At 41.9% G+C, this 19,950-nt stretch overlaps 1 protein-coding gene across 4 annotated transcripts in view; it reads left to right on the top strand.

Annotated features, from left to right (window-relative positions):
* Positions 1–19,950, top strand: part of STX18 (syntaxin 18) — a 126,072-nt gene that overhangs the window by 48,651 nt on the left and 57,471 nt on the right. For all 4 annotated transcript variants that reach the window (XM_017958568.3, XM_009206519.3, XM_003898466.5 and 1 more), the window contains exon 2: positions 18,218–18,285. In XM_017958568.3, the coding sequence (XP_017814057.1) occupies positions 18,218–18,285 (68 nt within the window). The remainder of the gene's footprint in view (positions 1–18,217; positions 18,286–19,950) is intronic.

The raw sequence follows: 19,950 nt of genomic DNA, 5'->3' as shown, positions 1-19,950 counted from the left end.
GAATGGTTGTTGAACGTATGTTCTTGCTATGCGCCACTCGAAGTTGCTTTTGCTATTCTCTTTGCTGATGTGAAGCAGAAACTGAACAAGGTAACGGTTTTGATGGTGAGATTAGAGGTAGCCAGGCTGACTGTCTCCTGGCTCTTAGAGACCCTTATAAGCTCAGGGCCACCCCCTCCCCTTGTTTAGATATTACTTGCTCTTTTGAGTTTCAGATTACAGGAGCAATTGATCTGCATGACCTATCTTAAGAACTTTAACTTTGCAGTGGAAACTTAAACCAAATGTATATCCTCTAGAGACAAATCATCTTAAAACTAGGCTGCTGTCATTTTAATGTACGGTACTGCTCACTGAGGAACAGTGTGGTGGAGAGCACCACCTAGTGGATGGGACCCATACTTGCTGGGCTGGGTAGGAGATTTCATCTACATTGATGTAACTCTTGCCCTTGTCTTGCAAATAAGTGATTTTTAATCTTCTTCCTAGCACATATTTTTAACTAGCGCTAGGACCCCAGGAGAATGAGATTGGGAGCAGTTGTGATACGTCAGTTTTCTTTGTAGTTTTCACACTGCTATAGGTGTATGTACTGGTGATTGACATCTCCACGTTTTCTCCTTATAAGCTGATATTATAATTCAAACAAAGCTTTTTTTTTTTTTTTTTTGTCAGTAGGGAAGTATTTAGTCTTTGGGGATTTTGTGTTTTTGAGTGCTCATGTTCAACCTCAGTAGTAAGAGACGGCTTTGGATAGAACCTGTTTGTTGCCACAAACTTTATGCTATGCTGATAGTCTGTTCACCTCACAAAAGGAGGAGTTGCTGCTGATTATAAACTGTAGGTCATAAATTGTTGCCTGCTTATTATAGAGACTATGTGCCTTTTGAGTGTACTAAAATATTTGCAAAAATTAGATGAAACAATTCCACATTACCAAAAAAACCCAACTTTTAACACGTAATGACCACAAATTTTAGGTACAGCCATTCCTTGATATATTTTTTAGAATGTCAAATTCTTGATAAAATGTATCACCCCTTCGTTTGTTGAATGTTCCTAGACATTTGTTGAGCTAGGAACTATGCCAGGCTTTGGGAATCCAAAGTGAACAAGACATAGTTCTTTTTGGACTTAGAATTTTTTAAAGTTTTAAAATTCTTCAACACAAAAAGGACTGAACATATTCCTGAGATGTGGAGTGTACTATGATGGGGTATAAATGCATTTGTTTGCTTAATATTTTCCGACATCTGGCAAATGCTTTTGAAGAAACTGCTAAATAAAATTGATGGATTTGTTTTCATGGGTTTGGCAGGTAGGAGGCGTCAGAAGGCTGCAGATAACACCTCTTTGGTTTCATTCTTCACTGAGTTTTATCCTCGGAGAGCCCAAGTTTGGAGGCATAGAGTGAAGAATTTAAGAGCACAGGCTTAGAGTCTATTCCAGAGTATAGACCCTGACTTTTCAACTTGCCAGGTGTATGCCTTTGGGCTAGTGTACTCATCTGTTTTCTCATTTGTTGTGAGGATTCAATGAGATAGTCTCCACAATGGGTTTAACACAGTATCTCACACATAGGAAACACTAAATGTTCAGTATGGGTTTAACACAGTGTCCGACACATAGGAAACACTCAATGTTCAATATGATTTATTATGATGATGATTTGGAAGTTTATTATGATGATGATTTGGATGATTCAGTGTAGGTGGTTCTCATGGTACACTCAGTCTTTCCCCACCACCTGCAAGCCCCAGATCCCTACTTAGTGTGACTGGTTAGTGCGACCATGCAGACAAACCCCCACTGATGGCCAGCAGATGTCTGTGAGTGCTGAGCTGGCAAGTTCTTCCTTATGCAGATGATGTTTACAGAAAGAGTATACCCTCGTGTGTCTCGTGTGTGTGTGTGTGTGGAATAGTGTTTACAATTAGAGGTACTTAACCTGATGTCCATGAACCAAAAGCCTCTGAAGCTCAAGATGACAGGCAGAAAGTTTTTTGTTTCTGTGTATGTGTTTATTTCTTTTATAGAAGAGATCAGATTCATAGCTTTTGTCAGGATCTCAAAGGCATCTGTGCCCCTAAAAAGGTCAAGAACTATACTTTAGATGACCGTGACTCTGTGTAGGGCCACTGGAGAAATTTAAAATACAGTCCCCCCTTAGAAAGTGAAACTCAAATATGAATTTTGCACTATTTGTTTTTGAAGATATGTAAATAATTTTAAAGATAGAGTTGATATTTTGAGGAACTCAAATATGAGTAAAATGTTTTTTCCTCTCGCCCCTCTTGTCAAGGTTCTGAAGAATTTTAAGAGCAAGAAAAAGTTAAGAATACAGGCTATGGAGTGGACCTAATTTCAAATACAGCTCCGATACTTCCTAATGAGTGCTCAAGCCTGTTAACTTGGCCTCTCTCCTCTGTAAAAGAGGAATGCTGGGGGTACCTGCCTCCTAAGTTTATAATGAGGATTAAATGCAATAATCTGTAAAAAGCCCTTAAAATTCTTCTTGGCATATAGTAAGTACTATAATAGTGCTTGCTGTGATCATTTTTGTTGCATATTCACTCAAAAACATTTCTAATGTATCCACATTAGTTGCCTGTTATGAATTGTCAAGGTAATTCTTTTCTTGTCTGTTTTACCTCCATCTTATTGGCATGTGAATGATATTTTTAATTTCTTATGAGCAGACTTTCCAAAGTTCTGCAGCTGAATTGCCCTAAGTCAGATAGCCTCAGTAACTGAGAATCCCAAATGTACCTGGAGCCTTAGAATGATTTTGGAAGCTTTGGAAAGCATAAAAGTAGAAAGAAACTGACAGGGTTGGTGGTAGGAGCTTTCAAATTGACTGAACACCCAAAAATTATCTAGAATTTCTGAGCTGGAAAGCATTTGGGGGATCTTTCCATCTGACCTTTGAAGCACACAGGTGAGAATCGTGCATCACCTGGTGACTCCAAGGTCATAGAACTAGCTGGGGGTTACCATGTGCCTGGAGTTGCCTTCCCCACCCTCTGCCTGCGTGCTGACCATCCACCACTCGTGCTTCTAAGAGAGCAAAGGGGATATAGGCTGCTCATGGAATTCTAGTATAAGCAGTGATCCCAGAAAAAGTGTGTGGTGAGTCAAAGACTGTTCTGTGCAGGAAAGTACCAGCAGCGTCGAGAAAAAGGAAAACTTTGGGAGCAGGAGAAAAGATATGGAGGAGAGCGCATAGGGGGCAGGGCAGGGACAGGCTACACGCTGTAGGTGCATCCCACAGAAATCTAGTGGTAGGAGATTAACTGGGTGTGCTTGGCAGAAAAGAAATGCCTGTTTCAACGTGCCTGCCGTCCACCCAGCATGTGTGAGCTCTGGGGTGAGGGTGAGCTGGGGCTCGCGAATCTGCCATTGCAATCATTGGTTTTGTTCCCTAGGGCCTCTTCTAGTAAGAGTATCTTGCTTACTGCCTGCGAGTCTAGCATTTTCACTGCCATCTTGTCTCCTAAACTCAAACCAGCCGCTTCCTCTGATGCACAGCTGAAGAAATGGCAGTCTTTTCCAACACTGGGCTGGGGGCACTGGCTGCTTTGAACCTATTGCAAGAGTGAGTTGAAGTCCAGAGTGGCCTTGTGGCCTTTTAAAATTGTCACTTGAATTGTGTATGTTTTTCACCTTATGCACTAAAGTTCACCTTGCCCTAGGGGTGAGACTGAAATAATGATGAAATGAAGAAGAAAACTTAGAGTAGTTGAGCACCTACTGTGTGCCAGACATAGTGTCAGACTCTTCACAGGTGTTATTTTCATCAGGGACTTGTGGTCTTCAGAGTTATTATTGTCTCAAGTTTATACCTCAGAGATGAAGGCTGGAAGAGTTTAAGCGACACAAGGCCATGTCACTAGTAAGTGGCAGAGCTAGGATCTAAACCAGGTCCGTTTGACCTGGTTTCATCCTATGCAGTATGGAGACTAAGAAGAATGCAGCATGCATGCACACCCTCCACACACAGCCTCCAGACCAGATGGGGTTTGGATTGAAACGCAAAGCAGTGCAAAGTTGGGTTGGATCCTTGGGTGGGAACTTCTTGTTCTGTTCTCCCTCCCCTCTTCCTCTCTTCTTTATTACCTCCTTCCTTAATGTGCCTGGCCCATGCTGGGTCTTACATATTTGTCAAGTGAACAAATGAAAGAAAGTTTTCCAAGCACACAGAAAAGAAAGTAGTGATTATTAACCAGCAAAGATTCAGAAGCCTGAGCCATGTCCTCCCAGCTATTGTGTAGTTTTGGATTGGGTTGTTAGGCAGGTAGGGGAGGAGAATATTTGTTTCTAGGCGGCGGTAGTTAGCAAAGCCTCTCCGTGATGTTTTTGTGGAGGAAATGTTTTTAAAATAGACCACTCGTGCTTCTAAGAGAGCAAAGGGGATAGGGCGTTTGTGGTTAGTTGAGCTGGCTGTCTAAGGGAAGGTTCTATGGTTCTGTGCTACTTTTTTTATCCCATTTTCATCTCATTTTTTGAATGATGATTTTTATTTATAGATCTCTTTAATGGCATAATGAGCAGAATTCCAAATGACAGGAAGCCAGGAAAAATGTGCATATAATGAAGACCTAGTTTATCAGCATTACTCATGGAAAAAGTCATTTTAGTCAATGTAAAGTCAGCTTGACTCAGTGACATGGAAGTGAGCATGCCCTTAGGTGGCATTACTAGAAGCCCAGAGCCTGGAACAAGGGAGGCAGTGGGTCGGCATTACTGGAAGCCCAGAGCCTGGAACAAGGGAGGCAATGGTTCTGTTTTCCTCGGCACTTCCTGCTGACACGGAGAGTACTGATTCTATTCTGGAAAATGCATTTTATTTGGGAGGCCCATGAACTATATTCAGAGGTAGTAAGTATGGCCAGAAGCCACAGATGTATTTCACATAAAAAATTCCTGAGAGCAAGGGCCTGGCACGGTGACTCACACCTGTAATCCCAGCACTTTGGGAGGCCAAGGCAGGCGGATCACGAGGTCAGGAGATCAAGACCATCCTAGTTAACATGGTGTAACCCCGTCTCTACTAAAATTACAAAAAAATTAGCCGGGCATGGTGCGCACCTATAGTCCCAGCTACTCGGGAGGCTGAGGCAGGAGAATCACTTGAACCTGGGAGGCGGAGGTTGCAGTGAGCCGAGATCATGCCACTGCACTCTAGCCTGGGCAACAGGAGCAAGACTGTCTCAAAAAAAAAAAAAAAAAAAAAAAAAAATTCTTGAGAGGATTGGGAATGATTAGCTTGGAGACGAGAGAAGACTCAGGTGGGGTGGATCATAGTAGCTGACCTCAATTCAGAGTAAGAAAGAGCTTTGTACTGTCTGAGGTGAAATGGATGGCCAGGGAGAGGCAGTGGGTGCCCTATCATGCTGCTCATTTGGCATAGCAGGTGTCTTCTAGACCCTTGCTAGTCTTGAGAATCCAAGCAGGGAGGTAGTCACTGCTCTGTGCGTCATCTAGCCTGTTCTAGGTGAATAGTAAGGTCAGATAAACTGGGAGTGGACGGAGCTTCAGAAATAGTGGGAATGTGTTCAGTAATGCCAAATAATTGTAGTTTGGGGAGCTAGAAGAATGGGAATGAAGATGTTTAATTAGAATGAAATTAGTAAGTTGGGGCTGGAAGGAGTGAGGAGGAAGAGTTGAGTACATTTGTTTTTTTCTTTGGGTGTAAGAGTCCTAGAACTCTTTTAAAATGGAAGTTGCATTGAGTTTAATGGGAAACTTAAGCACTATATGGTGCCACTCAACTTTTAAAATTAAATCATGAGTTCTTTGTGTCATCAACACTAAGATTCTAGGTTTTTGTTTTTTTAATTTCTGAATTTCTTTAAAGATGATAGGGGCTTAATATTAGAAAGGAAGCAATACATTCCAGGTAGAAAGTTAGTTGCTAATATGAGAAATTAGACTGCTAAATCCACCTACCTAGCATTAACCACCCGTGTCCCCCTGTTAACCAGCCCCATTGTCAGTTACTTGAGACTCCCTGAAATAAGAAGGTTGGAAATGGAAAAGTCAATCTCCTCTTTTGTGCACATGTTTTCTCTCCTCTGTCTCTTAAAAAACATATGCTGAATTCTGGAAGCCACAGTTCCATAAGATTTGTATTGGTTCTCAGCAAAAATCCAGACTAGGTTATTTAGCTACTGATTATACTTTTCCTAAGTTAAGATGGCCTTATTTTTTCTGATAAGATTTCCAGACTGATGGAATAAAGAACTTGATATATTCAGCTAACATTTATCACTTATTGCTTGCCTCAAGGAAGGTGGAAAGTGAACCCAGAATACCATATTTTAAATATGGTATTGCGTCCTTGGGCACGCAATTTTGAGTAGAAGTTGACTGATGGGAATGAAGACATTCTGGGCAGAGAGAAGCAGGTGCCAGAGTGCAGGGCAGGAAAGAGGAGGGTAGCTTAAGGAAAGGCTCTGTGGTCTGGCACGCAGGTGGTTGCAGGAAGTGCAGGAACAGAAGCTGGTGGGTGGGGCTGGCTCCTTTAGCCAATGTTTAACAAGGTGAGTGAATGGGACTGACTGATCAATTTCATTTGTGGAGTGAAAAAGAGAGAAGAGTCCAAAATGGCCAAGATATTCTAACTTGGAATCTAGAGAGGATGAAGGCTTTCTGTTCGGGGCCATCAGAACAGGAGGGACTAGGAGTAAGCCAGAGGGTGTGAGTGGCTGCATGAGGATACCGTTGGGACACACTGCTTTTGAGGCATCAGTGGGACACACAGTAGCAGTGTCTAAAAAACAGTTGGATACACTCAGCTTGAACACAGGAGGGAGGCAGCAGCCGGGTGGACAATTCTTGTAGACAGTAAATAAAGCTATGGATTGGAATGAGTGAGCTCAGCAAGAACATGTAAAGAAAGAGCCAAGGGCTGAACTTATAAGAAGTTTCAGAGATTAACAAAGGCAGAGGGGGAATGAATGAATGAAGAAAAGGAGTCATAGGTTTTAGAAAAGAAGCTAGACAGTGGTGTTCTGGAACCCGAGGGAGGCTAGTGCTTCAGGAGGGGACAGGGAAGGAGGGGGCAGGAGCAGGGAGGAGAGCCATCTGAGTTTGGTGAGGCCTGGTGAAGAGTGTCCCCCTCGATAGGAATTAGGGGGAAAGTGATAGGAGATAGGCCAAGCCCATAGGAGTTGCTTACTCAACAACTGCTGAAAGAAAAGAAGAAAGCGAGAAAGGAACAGTTCCTTTATGTATTCCCTCAGCAAACTCGCTGCTGTGGTCCTGGGCACAGTGGAATGTCTGTGGCTGTACTAGCCTCTTTTGTGGGCGATTGGTCACTGGGGAGTTTCTCTTGCACAGGGATAGGCCTCAGACAGTCCCCACTGTGACCTCAGCAGGTCAGCGTGCTCCAGAGGTGTGTTAGCTCTAAACTTTAAGCTCTGACTTAGTAATTGCTATTGATGCATTTTTCAATTAAGACTGAAAGGAGTTAGACTCAAAATTTAGTCAGTGGGCTCCAGGTTAAACTTGATCCTTGTGAAAATCACTGTAACTTATCAGTAGTTGGCAAATGTTATACAGCAGTGGGTTTTCTGGCTGTGCCTTTGGCTGCATACTAACTGAACAGCAAGCTGTGTCCACTGATTGAATGAAAAAAAAAATGATGATTTTGTGTTACAGGGAACTTTTTACAATATGCCAGAGGGACCCACTGGAGTCTCTTTAATCTTGAACAATGCTTGTTTCTTGCAGAGGCAAATTATGCAAATCAGTACTTAGTGTTCCATAATCAATCAGGTCTTTGTTGGAAGTGTTGTGAGTGCCAGCAGAACAGAATTTCTATCGTCCTGGGAAGGGTGAGGGGGGTTGCAAGTCAAACCACTGCTGTGATTAGCAAAGGACACTTGCCGACTGCTTTGAACTCTCCCCACAGTCAGAGTGCAGTCGTTCTTTGAGAAGAATCCCATCATTTTGTATCAGGGTTTTTGTTTTACAGTATATCGTGCTTTGGGTAATTCACAAAACACCCACGAAGGAACAGCTAGCAAGGCTGTTCTGTGGGTGACACATAAAAACAAAGCTGGGCCTGCTGCCTGGGATGGCAGCTGGCAGCCATGCTCCCAGAGCTCCCTTTGTGTGGGATCTGCCTAGAGTGCAGTGTTTCAGAATATTCCTGGACTCAGCTTATCCGCGGTGCACATGTATGTTTAAAATCAATCTCATTTCAGCTTCATCCTGCACAGAATGGTGAACCTTTATTAATCCTTTGATTCCAGATCAAAAGAAAGAATCAGAGAAATTTTTTAAGTCTTTGGGAAAAAATTGTGCTGTTTTTGAGAGAGGTCCTGTTACTACTGCTGCTCTAATGCTTGTGTTGCCATCTAGTGGATAATGGGAAGTATGTGGCTGCCTTAGTATGTTTGGAGTTTATTGGATCCTATTACTGATTCTTGAAGGGGATAGAAAATCAATTCAAAAAGTTTTTTAAACAAAGAAAATCCCACGTAGAGCATTAAATAATTATTGAGGAGCCACTTTGGGCTAGGCAGATGCCTCAGCAGCTTATGTCAGACAGACATGAAAACAATTCAGAAACTCACAAGATGGTGACATCTCTGCAAGGGATATATTTACAAGATGGATCCTTAACTTGGCCTGGAGATAGCAGGGAAGCCTTTAGGAGGTGTAACGCCTGAGCAGAGCCTCACGCGTAGGACTGAGTCAGAAGACAGGATTGGGAAGCGGGGAGGACTTTGCATCTGGAGATGGCAGCAGAGCGTAGGGCACTGGTGGGCCTTGGGCATGAGGACGTGGACTTATCCTGGGTTAAAGGGGAAGGTAATGTACAGTTTTAGTCAAGGAAGTATGTGGGAAGATTCACCCTTTTTGATTGTTTAATAACATGTTTTATCTGATTATAAAGATTATACATAGTAATTGTAGAAAATTTTTAAAGTGCAAGAAGTATTAAGAAGAAAGCAGTCTCCAAATCTTACCACCTACAATCATTGATACCTTGATGAGCAGTCTTTTAGATTCCCCTTTACATATGTATACAGCTCTAGGTATGCATTTCCTATGTTTTACGCAAATGGATCACACCATACATGCTTTGGGCAACCTCTGTTTTGTCCCAATTTTTCGCCTCTAGGTAATATGTTTATGGGACTTTCATCCATGTTAGTAGTTCCTGGTATTGAGTCCATGTCAACTGTGTAGATCCACTTATAGGACCAGCTCTCACAGGAGAACTGTTTGCCTATTGGGATGCTGTGTTGTTTTGTTTGGTCTTTCCTAGTAAAACCTTTATGTGTATAAGAACAGGTAATGTAAGAGAGTCTTTTTTTCCCCTGTCAAATGCATCTCATGTAGGGACCATACTACTGCTGTTTTATAATGAATTTGCTTTTATGGTAGATGGGTTTTATGGAGAATTTCAGTGTCTTGATGATCTAGGGAATTCGCCTCATTAAAATATAGCTAGTTAAAAAGTAAAGTTGATTTATCTTTGGAGAAATAATGGGATGAGTCAAATGAATGCCTGTAGTTTTAGAATGGAGTTTAAATAATTTGTTTGGTTAAGTATTAGCCTAATGAAGGAGCCAGAGCCTGGGTTATCCTGGATTGTGGCTGTTAGTTCTGTGCTGGCCCATAGCTATAGACAGTGCCTTTCACCTGAACAAGTTAGATCTCACTATGTCTACAGGTCCGGTAAATGCGACCTTCAGTGACTTAATTGTACTCAGATAGGACAGCAGGGTCATCTTTGTGGGTAGACTTGCAGAAGCTGAAGGCACACAGGCACTCGGTTTGAGACATACCAAACAAAAATTTATTTTTGAATTTATTTCAAGCCATTTATACAGAATGTGTTAGTTTACTGTCTTCTCATCTGCAAAATGGGGTAATAATGATATCTACCCTAAAGGATTGTTAGGAGAAGCAAGTGGGATGCAAGGATTTAGATTGGTACCTGCCGTATAGTATGTAGTACTCAAAAATTGACTATTAACTTGTGCCACTACTATTTTTTAAAAATAGTTTTTACCCAGTTCCCTTTTGTAGTGAAGCCCAGGGAGATTAAGCAATTTGCTCAAAATTTCAGCTGGCAAAGGTTAAAACTTTAGTGGAGCTTGTAAAATATATGCCTTTCTTCCCAGTTCAGCGGAACTACCTGAAAGAAAAATACAGCAGTCAGCAAGAAAAAGCCAAGTGGAGAACCTGGCTTTAGAGTTATGGCCCAATACGAGTGGAGCATGGACCAGAATATACCCTCTGTGCTGGCTGGCTGATCTGAAAAGAGGAGAGGACAGGGCAGCATGCTCTCCCTTCTCCAAATCTTAACACAGGTCTCTCCTCTTCTCTCTAAGAAGACTCAGTAAAGATTGGGAGATAGGCCAGGAAGATTGGTCCAGCTGAAGTCCCTCCACACGATGCATAGCAGTGGGGAATACGGAATCCCTTCACAGTAAGTGGCAAAGCAGGGAGTAGAACCCAGGCACCTTGGCCAACTCCCTGGATTTCATGCCCATCTTTCTTTTGTCCACCCTGATTCATCCAAGCCCCCCACAGTCTTTTGCCCAGAATTTCTCCTCTGCCCTCTATCCTATTCTAAGCTAAAAACTGGATATAGATTAATTCAAACGGGAGAACGAACCATCCTGGGTGTTGCTTTCATTACTTGTTTAAGCCATGTTTTCAGGTGGCTTGATGATTGATACTCAAAACGCACTGGTCTTTCTGACCATTCTTTTTTCTTTCTTGTATTTGTGGACCTTCTTCTCAATATCCCTATGGGCTTGCCAATCCAAAGCCCCCCATGTCGTAAAACACAAGGAACAGTAGTAGCCAACTTCAGAGGAGACAAATGTCCATCAGTGAAAACTTTTTTTTTTTTTTTTTTTTTTTGCCGATCTTTCTGTATGCAAGTGTAGTTAATTTTTTAAAAAGTCAACATATACAAATACTCTCACAATTACTTTCATGAAGCTCAGTTTATTTCTATGAAGAAAAATTCAGACCTAACTAAGCTAAACATAACATGAACTCTGTGAGTCATACAGGTCTGTGATCAATGCCAATTCTTCCATTTATTAGCCTCGTGACCTTGCATAGGTTTGTTTCCATGTTTACTAGGTGGGGCAGGAGGAGGTAATCTGATTCATACGATCGTTATAGAGGGGTGGAAACCACAGAGCATACATGAAGCAGTTTATGCACTACCTGGCACACACGTGGAGGGTGCTCTGTAAGTAGTGGTCACGATTGGGTAAAGTCAAGCGTGTACTGCATGTTGAATGGAGATGTAGTACAAAAAGAAAAGAACAGGTTGATGTTGATATTGCCCACATGGAGGCTTTTTCTCAGTTCCCAGGTGCTTCCTTGCAAATATAGTACTGGAAAACTGTAGTTGTGACTTGCCAGGATTTTGTGTAAATTTGGCAGTTAAGAACTCAAGACTGGTACTTAGACTGGCTGGATTGGATCCAGGCTTCAACCCACATGTCCCTGAGGAAATTTCTTATCTTCCCTCTGACTCAGTTTTCTCATCCATAGGGCAGCCATGATGCTGTCACTGCCTCCTGGGCATTGCTGGGAGAAGTGGGTGAGTAGCACACGCAGAGCTCTTTTGGACTTCCGCCTGACTGGGAGTGAGTTCTCAGTGAAAGTTTTGTTGTTGTTGTTGTTTTTGAGTGGCATTGATCCTGTTAAATGGAATTTAAGCAAAGATTGCAAGTACTTAGAAATAAAGTAGCCAGAGATCGTTGGGATTTAGTTGTTAAGTAAGAATTGTTCCTAGTTTGGTAGCAGAAAATCTCTACCTCAAAATGACTAAAAATGTTAAAAAGAAGAAAGTACTACATGAGTTTGTTTTGTTTTTTTTTGTTTTGTTTTGAGACCGAGTCTTGCTCTGTCACCAGGCTGGAGTGTAGTGGCGTGATCTCGGCTCACTACAACCTCTACCTCCAGGGTTCAAGCGATTCTCCTGCCTCAGCCTCCCAAGTAACTGGGATTACAGGCATGTGCGTCACCATGCCTGGCTAGTTTTTTTTGTTTTTTTTTTTTTTGTATTTTAATAGAGACAGGGTTTCACCATGTTGGCCAGTCTGGTCTTGAACTCCTGACCTCAAGTGAGTCGCCCACCTCAGCCTCCCAAAGTGCTGGGATTACAGGCTTGAGCCACTGCCCAAGCCCCGAGATTTTTTTAAATAACATGTTATTATGGAAGATTTCAAATATATACTAAAGTAGAATAGCACAAGGAACGCCCCATGTAAGCATGTACTCACCTTCAGCCATGAGCAACTGAGGACTCATCCTGTTGCATCTGTTACCTCCCCCTGTCTTATTGTGAAGCAAATCCTGGGCATTGTATAATTTTACTTGTAAGTTGTTCAGTGTATATCTCTAAAAGATAAGGATTCTAAAAACAGAAAGATAAATGAAAACATAATCCTAATACATAATATCATTATTACACCTAAATGAAATTTATTATTTCTTAATATCACTAAATATTAAGTAGGAGATTCTTTAGTGAAATAACAACAATATACAATGGACATGAAAATGACTTCAACATCAAATGAAACTAAAAAACACCAACATAATTTAACAGTACTGAGGGAGCCCATACTAGTTCAGCGTAATGGTTAAGGGTTAAGGATTCTGGTTCCAGCTCGGTCAGTCTTGAGCTTTGGTTTCCTCCCACTAAGAATATCTGTTTCCACAGGTAATCAGAGTTAAGTGAAATAGCTCATTTACATTAGTAGAGAGGAGACATTAAATAAATATTACATTCCTTTCCTTTTTCTTTTACCTACAGTTCAATTCTTGTTTTAAACTACAGTTTATGTCAGAAATACAGAATTCTCTATTCTTTGTCCATACCCTTCCTCTCTGGTGGAGACATATTTAATATGGTGGTGTAATCAAACCATAGCTCACTGATGAAAACTCTTTTCCGTGGTAGACCATCAGTCTGATGGAAGACGGTTCACTTGTGAGGACACATGATCTTGTGAAGCTGTTAGGTTGCCCAGTCTTAGTAGATTTCACATGGTGATGCTGCACCTTCTGAACACACCTCACTGACTTTTCTAGGAGAACTGTTTATTTGCACAGACCTCTAGCTTGTCTCTCTTCATTTTTAAAATTCACTCAGGTCTCTCTTCATTTTTAAAACTCACTCGGTATCTAGGTGGAGTCTATGTGATACATTTGATACCTTTTTGATACACCTAGTACATCAGGATGTATCAGATCTTGAAGCCTTTTCTGTTGGATCTCCTTTTTTTCTCCTCCTCCCTTTTCCCCCCCTTTACCCCTTTCCAACATTTAGGCACTAGTGGGTGTACAAAAATGAACAAGACAGAGATGCCAACCTCAAGGAACTTACTTGAAGTCTAGTGGGTATCACAGATAAATACTTCTAATGTAATGTGGAAAGTGCAAACAGTTATCTACAAAATATAAAGGGAGGTATTAGCGAAGGCTGCGTAGAGGAGGTGTCATTTAAGCAGAGCCTGAAAGATGGAATGGGGTTTGGGATAAAGGAAGGCTTTCCAGGCAGAGGAAGAGCAGTTATAAAGACACAGAGCAGTGAAAATGGTGTGTTCCTCCTGCTGTCCAGGCCTGTGAGGTGCCTCAAAACATGGGTTCAGCTTCCAAAGCACTCCCAGTTTTTAGCCCTTGCATCTTGTTACCTACTTGGTCCCACAGAGACTTCACCAATGATCCCTTTTTTCCCTGTGCCCTTTCCCCGCATCATTCAGTGAGATCAAAACTGTTAGAAATTGACACTAGTTTTAGATCCTTAAAATACACTTTTATTTTACTCTGATTTCCTTATCAAAGTTTACACCAGAATGGCCTTTCTGTTTTTAGAAGTAAGAGGCATTTTCTTTATGTATATACTTATTCCTGCTTTATCATATTAAGTGACTCTTCCAAAATTAGCACTACATATGGAAACATTTAAAGTCCAAAACATAGGCCGGATATGGTGGCTCATGCCTGTAATCCCAGCGCTTTGGAAGGCCAAGGGGGGAGGATCACTTGAGCCCAGGAATTTGAGACCAGCCTAGGCAACATAGCAAGACCCCATATCTGCAAAAAAGAAAAATCCAAAGCGCACAACTACTTAACCTCTCTAAAAATGTGAAAATGTAACAAGCACGTCAGAATTGTATGCACTATAATATGCTCTCTTTGCCAGTTTATTCTGAAAAATAGGACTAAGCCTAACAGTAAATAGATTAAGCTTGGCCAAGAGTCTTTATAAAGTTAATGGTAGTCATGTGATTAAACAGTCAAATCATTCTCTACAGAGATAATTGTGTTATGCTATTTGGGGACTTAGGTATGCCTATGTAGATAAATCAAAGATCTATTGAACTTTTTTCTTTGCTGTTGATTTGTCATGATTTTTTTTTAAAGAAATTAATTGAAAATTCAGAGCTCTCGAATTTCTAAAGAAATCTTAATGTTCCTTTATTTTTTCATTCTTAGCATTTAAAATATCATACATTGTGTTCCTGTTAAGTATTGAGTTATTATGCTGATGTTATTTAGTCAGTAATTACTTAACATACCTCTTGTCAAGAATTCCATTTAATCCTGAACCAGCTGCACTCAGTTTTAATAACCTTATTTCATAGAAGTTTCCCATTACAGAGCATATGAAGTTGGGATCACGTTTGTTAGACTAACTGCAACCTCTTGTATAATAAGTATGTGCTTGTGGGCTCCTGTGGGGTTTGCTTGCTCCTGGCACTCATCCCCAGGCACCATCCCTCCCTTGTAGAATAGAACTAACTAAAAGTAGGAGTGGGCAGCTGGATCTAACCTGTATAGTAGATTCCTCTGGACTTTTCAAAACTTTGTATGGAAAACTTTATGACTTCTTTAAAAAAAAAAAAAAAAAAAAAGGAAAACCTGTTGTGGATAGTAAGGCTCTTAGTTTCTCATTGCTGCTGGTGTGTTCGTTTCTCATTGCTGCTGTAACAAATTGCCTCAAACTTGTGGCTTACAACAACACAGATTTATTGTCTTATAGTTCTATAGGTCAGGTGTCCAAAATGGGACTCCCTGAGCTAAAATCAAGGTGTTGGCAGGACTGTGTTCTTTTCTGGAGGCTCTAAGGAAGGCCCATTGCCCTGCCCTTTCCAGCTTCTAGAGGCTGCCCACATTCCTTGGCTTCCTTTCCCCATCTGCAAAACCAGCAACATTGGAATGAGTCTTTCTCACACTGCCTTACTCTCATTCTCCCTCTGCCTCCCACTTCCACATCTACCGAGCCTTGTGATTACATTGGGCCTACCCAGATAATCCAGGATAATCTCTCTACTTTAAGGCAGCCTTACTCATCTGCTGCATAATTCCCTGTTCTCATGTAACACCATGTAGTCACAGATTCCAGCGATTAGGAGTTGGACATCTTACAGGGGGATGGGACTGGGGAAGCTGGAAAACCATTATTCTGCCTACCATAGGAGGTATAATCCTTCTGGGATTATTCAGCACCCACTATTTATTCAATATTTAGTAAAAGTTTTTGAGAGTCTGCTTTGTGCCGGGAACTGTGCCTGACAAGCTCTGGGGAAAGAGAGAGGACTCTCTGCCCTCTCCGAGCTTGCAGTCTGGTGAAGGCAAATCCGTCTATGAACTAGTCATTGTTATCATGAAGGAGCAGGTGCTGAAATGGATGCACTTGTAGCATTTTATGCGGGAATGAGATCTGACTGCAGCTGGGAGTGTAGGGTGAGTATGAGGAGGAAAAGAGAATCTTGAACGAGGAGGAAGAATTTGCCTGGGAGAGAATGATGGGTTGGGCATTCCAGGGAAAGGGAGAACCATATGAATATGCAAGTGAGGGGAAGGCCTGGGACTTGGAGGCTGAAGTGTTGCGGGATGGAGGCTGGAGTGGTGCAGGGTGTGCGGCAGGGACTTTCAAGGCTGAGTTATGAAGGGCCTTGTGTGCTGCATTTGGGAGTTTGAACTTTTTCCCATTGTTTAGACACTGAGATGACTCATTGGCTGTCCTTTGACAAATCAGTCTGCAGAGCTGCTTCCTTTAACTGCAGTGTATTTTGAAACCAGAATTCACCACTGTCAAGTATATTCTACCTACCCATTTCCCTTGCTTTGCTCATTTATACTGTTCACCTGGCCCCTGGAAGCAGTTGAGTTTTTGACCCCTGGTAGGCAGGGGAGGAGGTAAGGAGATGGAAACCATTGAAGGTTTTAAAACAGAAGAGTAGCTTGGTAAAATCTTGTATGTGATGCAATTAACCCCTTGCTTGCGTATCTCTTAATTTTTTTTCCCAACAGACTTAAAAGTCAGATTTCTGAGTAGGCACGGTGGCTCACGCCTGTAATCCCAGCACTTTGGGAGGCCGAGGCAGGCGGATCGCGAGGTCAGGAGATTGGGACCATCCTGGCTAACATGGTGAAACCCCGTCTCTATTAAAAATACAAAAAAATTAGCCGGGCATGGTGGCGTGTGCCTGTAGTCCCAGCTACTCCGGAGGCTGAGGCAGGAGAATGGCATGAACCCAGGAGGTGGAGCTTGCAGTGAGTCGAGATCGCGCCACTGCACTCCAGCCCTGGGTGACAGAGCAAGACTCTGTCTCATAAAAAGGAAAAAAAAAAAAAAAAGTCAGATTTCCTGATGCAGCCTAAGTGGAAAGCAAGAACAGGGATTGTAAGGCAGGCAGCAGTGGTACACTGGGAAACGCTGAATTTGGACTTAGTCCTGAGCTTTTGAAACCAAGCTCACATACTAAACATGTAACCTTGGACTAGTCACTTAGCTTTTCCCAAATGGTTAATGAGAACAGTAGGAATCATAGCACAGCAGGGTTGTTGGGAAGAGAAATAGCCCAAGTACGTGAAAGTGTTGAGCAATGTCAGGGATGGTGGACAGTCTCTCAGTCCTGATTTGCTATCTGTGAAATAAATGAATATTGTGACCATACTTAATTGTTTTTCTTTGATTTGTTTGCTTACAATGCCTTAGGGTATTTTTCTGAATCACATTTATAATAAGAGTCTAGACTATGTGGGAAATTTAGCTGAACCCAAACTGACATATCTCCAGACAAACCATGGATGTTTCTTTTGTGATCACTGCTACTTTGTATTTAGGCATATATTCATTCCACAGTGTTTATTGATCACCCCTGTGCTGCTTCTTGTGCTTACAACTGTAGGGGAAGCTGAGCAGCTCCTCCATGCATAGTTCTGCCACTGACAAAGAAGTGTGTATTTACAAGTTAGGTCAGAGTACATGGCCATGAATAATTGAGTGCCAAGAGGGTAGTGTGCAGAAGTCCTTTTAAGATCAGAGCAAAGTGAAAATTAGCCTGGATTGGCCTTGACAGAAAAATTTCCATGGAAGAGACGAAAGTTCAGCAGACCTTGCAAGGCTGGGGCCACGTGTTTAAAACGAGTGCAAAGTGTGTGAATCGGAAGCTGAAGTAAGATGTCGTCAGAGGACCAGCAGGTCACTGGCTAGTAGTCATTCTCCCTCTGGAAACATGTTTGTCCCCATTGACTGTGGTCTGAGCTTTCTTCCCACCACTTTTTATTTATTTGTGAATTGCTAGTTCCATGCACAGTACCTGACAGGTGCTTTAGAATAGGTTTTTTATTATACTAGAAACAGCCATCACAAACACAACGCTTTGTTCCTGTACGTTTGAGTTCTTTTTCTTCATCCATGGAAATAGCCCAGAGGAAAGACAGATATTTGCTATGTGGGGATAAATTGTTACCCCTGAATCTTTGCTTTAACTCTGCTGCTCTGCATGGACCCTATTTACAAACCCAACAGCTTCAGCTTTAGAACTGTCCCTTAGGACACTTGGAAGAAGGAATACTTGCTGTACAATTTTAGCTATAAGAAAAGAAAAGGAATTAACCTTTATTGAATGCATGGTATGTAATTACTAGACATGCATTATCTCATTTCATCTTTAAGTTACTTAGGAATCACCTACTTGTAGTGTCATAGGTCCTAACAGTCAGAGGTAGAAGAACCATCGATGAGAGACTGAGGCCCAGGAATGGTAACTAATTTGTGACTGTAGGAGAGTCTAAAACCAACGGTGCTCAGTTTGTAGCTTCAGAATCTTTCTGCAATTTGTGTTTTATTCTCTATTGATTGAAAATTCATTACATGACTGTAACATATCTATCTATATAAACTGTTGGCTTTCTTTTTTAATTTTAGATTTCTCACATTGGCAAACTGAGAGATTTTCTTCTGGAACACAGGAAAGATTATATTAATGCTTATAGGTAAGTACATTATTTTTTTACCAGGACTTTGGTGACTGTGCTCTTTTCTATGCCTATGTTTCTTTTGTGCTTTTTGCCCTCACCTTTTTGTTAATAACTCAGAGTTGTAATGAGGAAGACCAGTTTGGCAGTGGAAAAATCTCCTCAAAGCAAAAGACTCTGCAGTACTGCATGTCCTCAAAGTCATGAAATCACAGTATATCTTCCAGTCTATTTGTATCTCTATATATACCATTATCTCCTGTCAAATGAAACTCCATAAATACTTACAGAGCTGTATTTGAAGTTGGGGACACATGTATTTGTATGCCCTGAACCTGTGGAAGAACAAAGTTTTCAAGCCTCTGCTAAGCTATTTTTGCCCATCTCTTGCTGTCCCAGTCTGTGACACCAGTTTTGCTGTTTTGGTGACGTTCTCATGAGCACATTTCAGTCCTTACCCTCATGTCGCTGGGTCATGACTCCCTCACCAATTCCCAGTCCTCAGTCCTGATGGCCATTTTCTTCTTTTGTCCTTCTCCCGGGCTTTTGACACCTGCTAGAGGCAGCTACACACTCACTTTGGCATAGCCTTCATTTCTTAGGGCACTTTTGATGAATCCTTCTGTTCATCCCCTAATGTTACTCATGGTGACATTCCTTCTGGTGGCTAGGTCCAGTTTCTACTCAGTAGCCAGAGTCTTTTTTAAACTTTAACTGGATTATGTCGCCACCTGAGTAAACCCACCATGAATACCACGTTGCAATTAGGATTAATACCAGCCTCTACACTGCGGTCTCCCTGCTCCTGACCTAGCCCCTGGCCTCATTTCAAACACCGCCTTCCCACCATGGTGCTCCAGCCATGCCAGCCTTCCTTGAAGGTGCCATGCCCTTTCCTGGTGCAGGGCCTGGGCGTGTGCTGTTCCTTCTCTTCCCATGGTGGTTTCCTTTTCAAACTTAAAGGCTCAACTTAATACTCCCTCTTCCGAGAGGCCTTCTCTCACTACCCTTTATAAAATAGGTCACTTCTGTTAGTTTCTCCACCCTGTATATTTTCTTCAGTAACTAAACACAATTTGTAATTATTTAATAATTATAGTTTACGTCACCAGGCTGTACATGTCATGAGGTCAAGGACCTTGTCAGGTTTCCATCATGTTTCCGTAGTTCCTCACCCATATTTGGCACTCAGTAAATACTTGTTGAATGAATGATTTCCTCCTAGTCCTAAAGTCCATGACTAGCACAGCAGTTCTCAAGTGTGGTGATTTTGCACTCCAGGGGACATTTGCAATGTCTGGAGAAATTTTTGTTTGTCCCAAGAGGAGTGCTGCAAGCATTTAGTGGGTAGAGACCAGGAATGTGCAAAACTCTGGACAACTCTCCACAACAGGGACTTACCCAGCCCCAAACTGAGGAGGTGCTGACATTGAGATCCCCTGCTCCAGCTTGACCCCTCACTCCAGATTAAACTTCCTGGTTCGTCACAGGCTTATTGAATTCTAGATGCTTAGGGCACATCGGGGAATAAAATACAAGTATTCCTGCCCTCATGGCGCTTGCATTCTCGTGGGCTGGCAAACACAAGCACTACATGTATAGTACATTAGGTCATAGGTCCTACAGAAAGAAAAGGAAGAGTGGAACCAAGGTAACAAGGATCGGGAGTGCTGGGAAAGCTCG

This window comes from Papio anubis, chromosome 3, assembly GCF_008728515.1.
Source record: "Papio anubis isolate 15944 chromosome 3, Panubis1.0, whole genome shotgun sequence".
NCBI classification, from domain to species: Eukaryota; Metazoa; Chordata; class Mammalia; order Primates; family Cercopithecidae; genus Papio; species Papio anubis.
The sequence above is the reverse complement of the archived record's forward strand: the minus strand, read 5'-3'. Positions and strand labels throughout refer to the sequence as shown.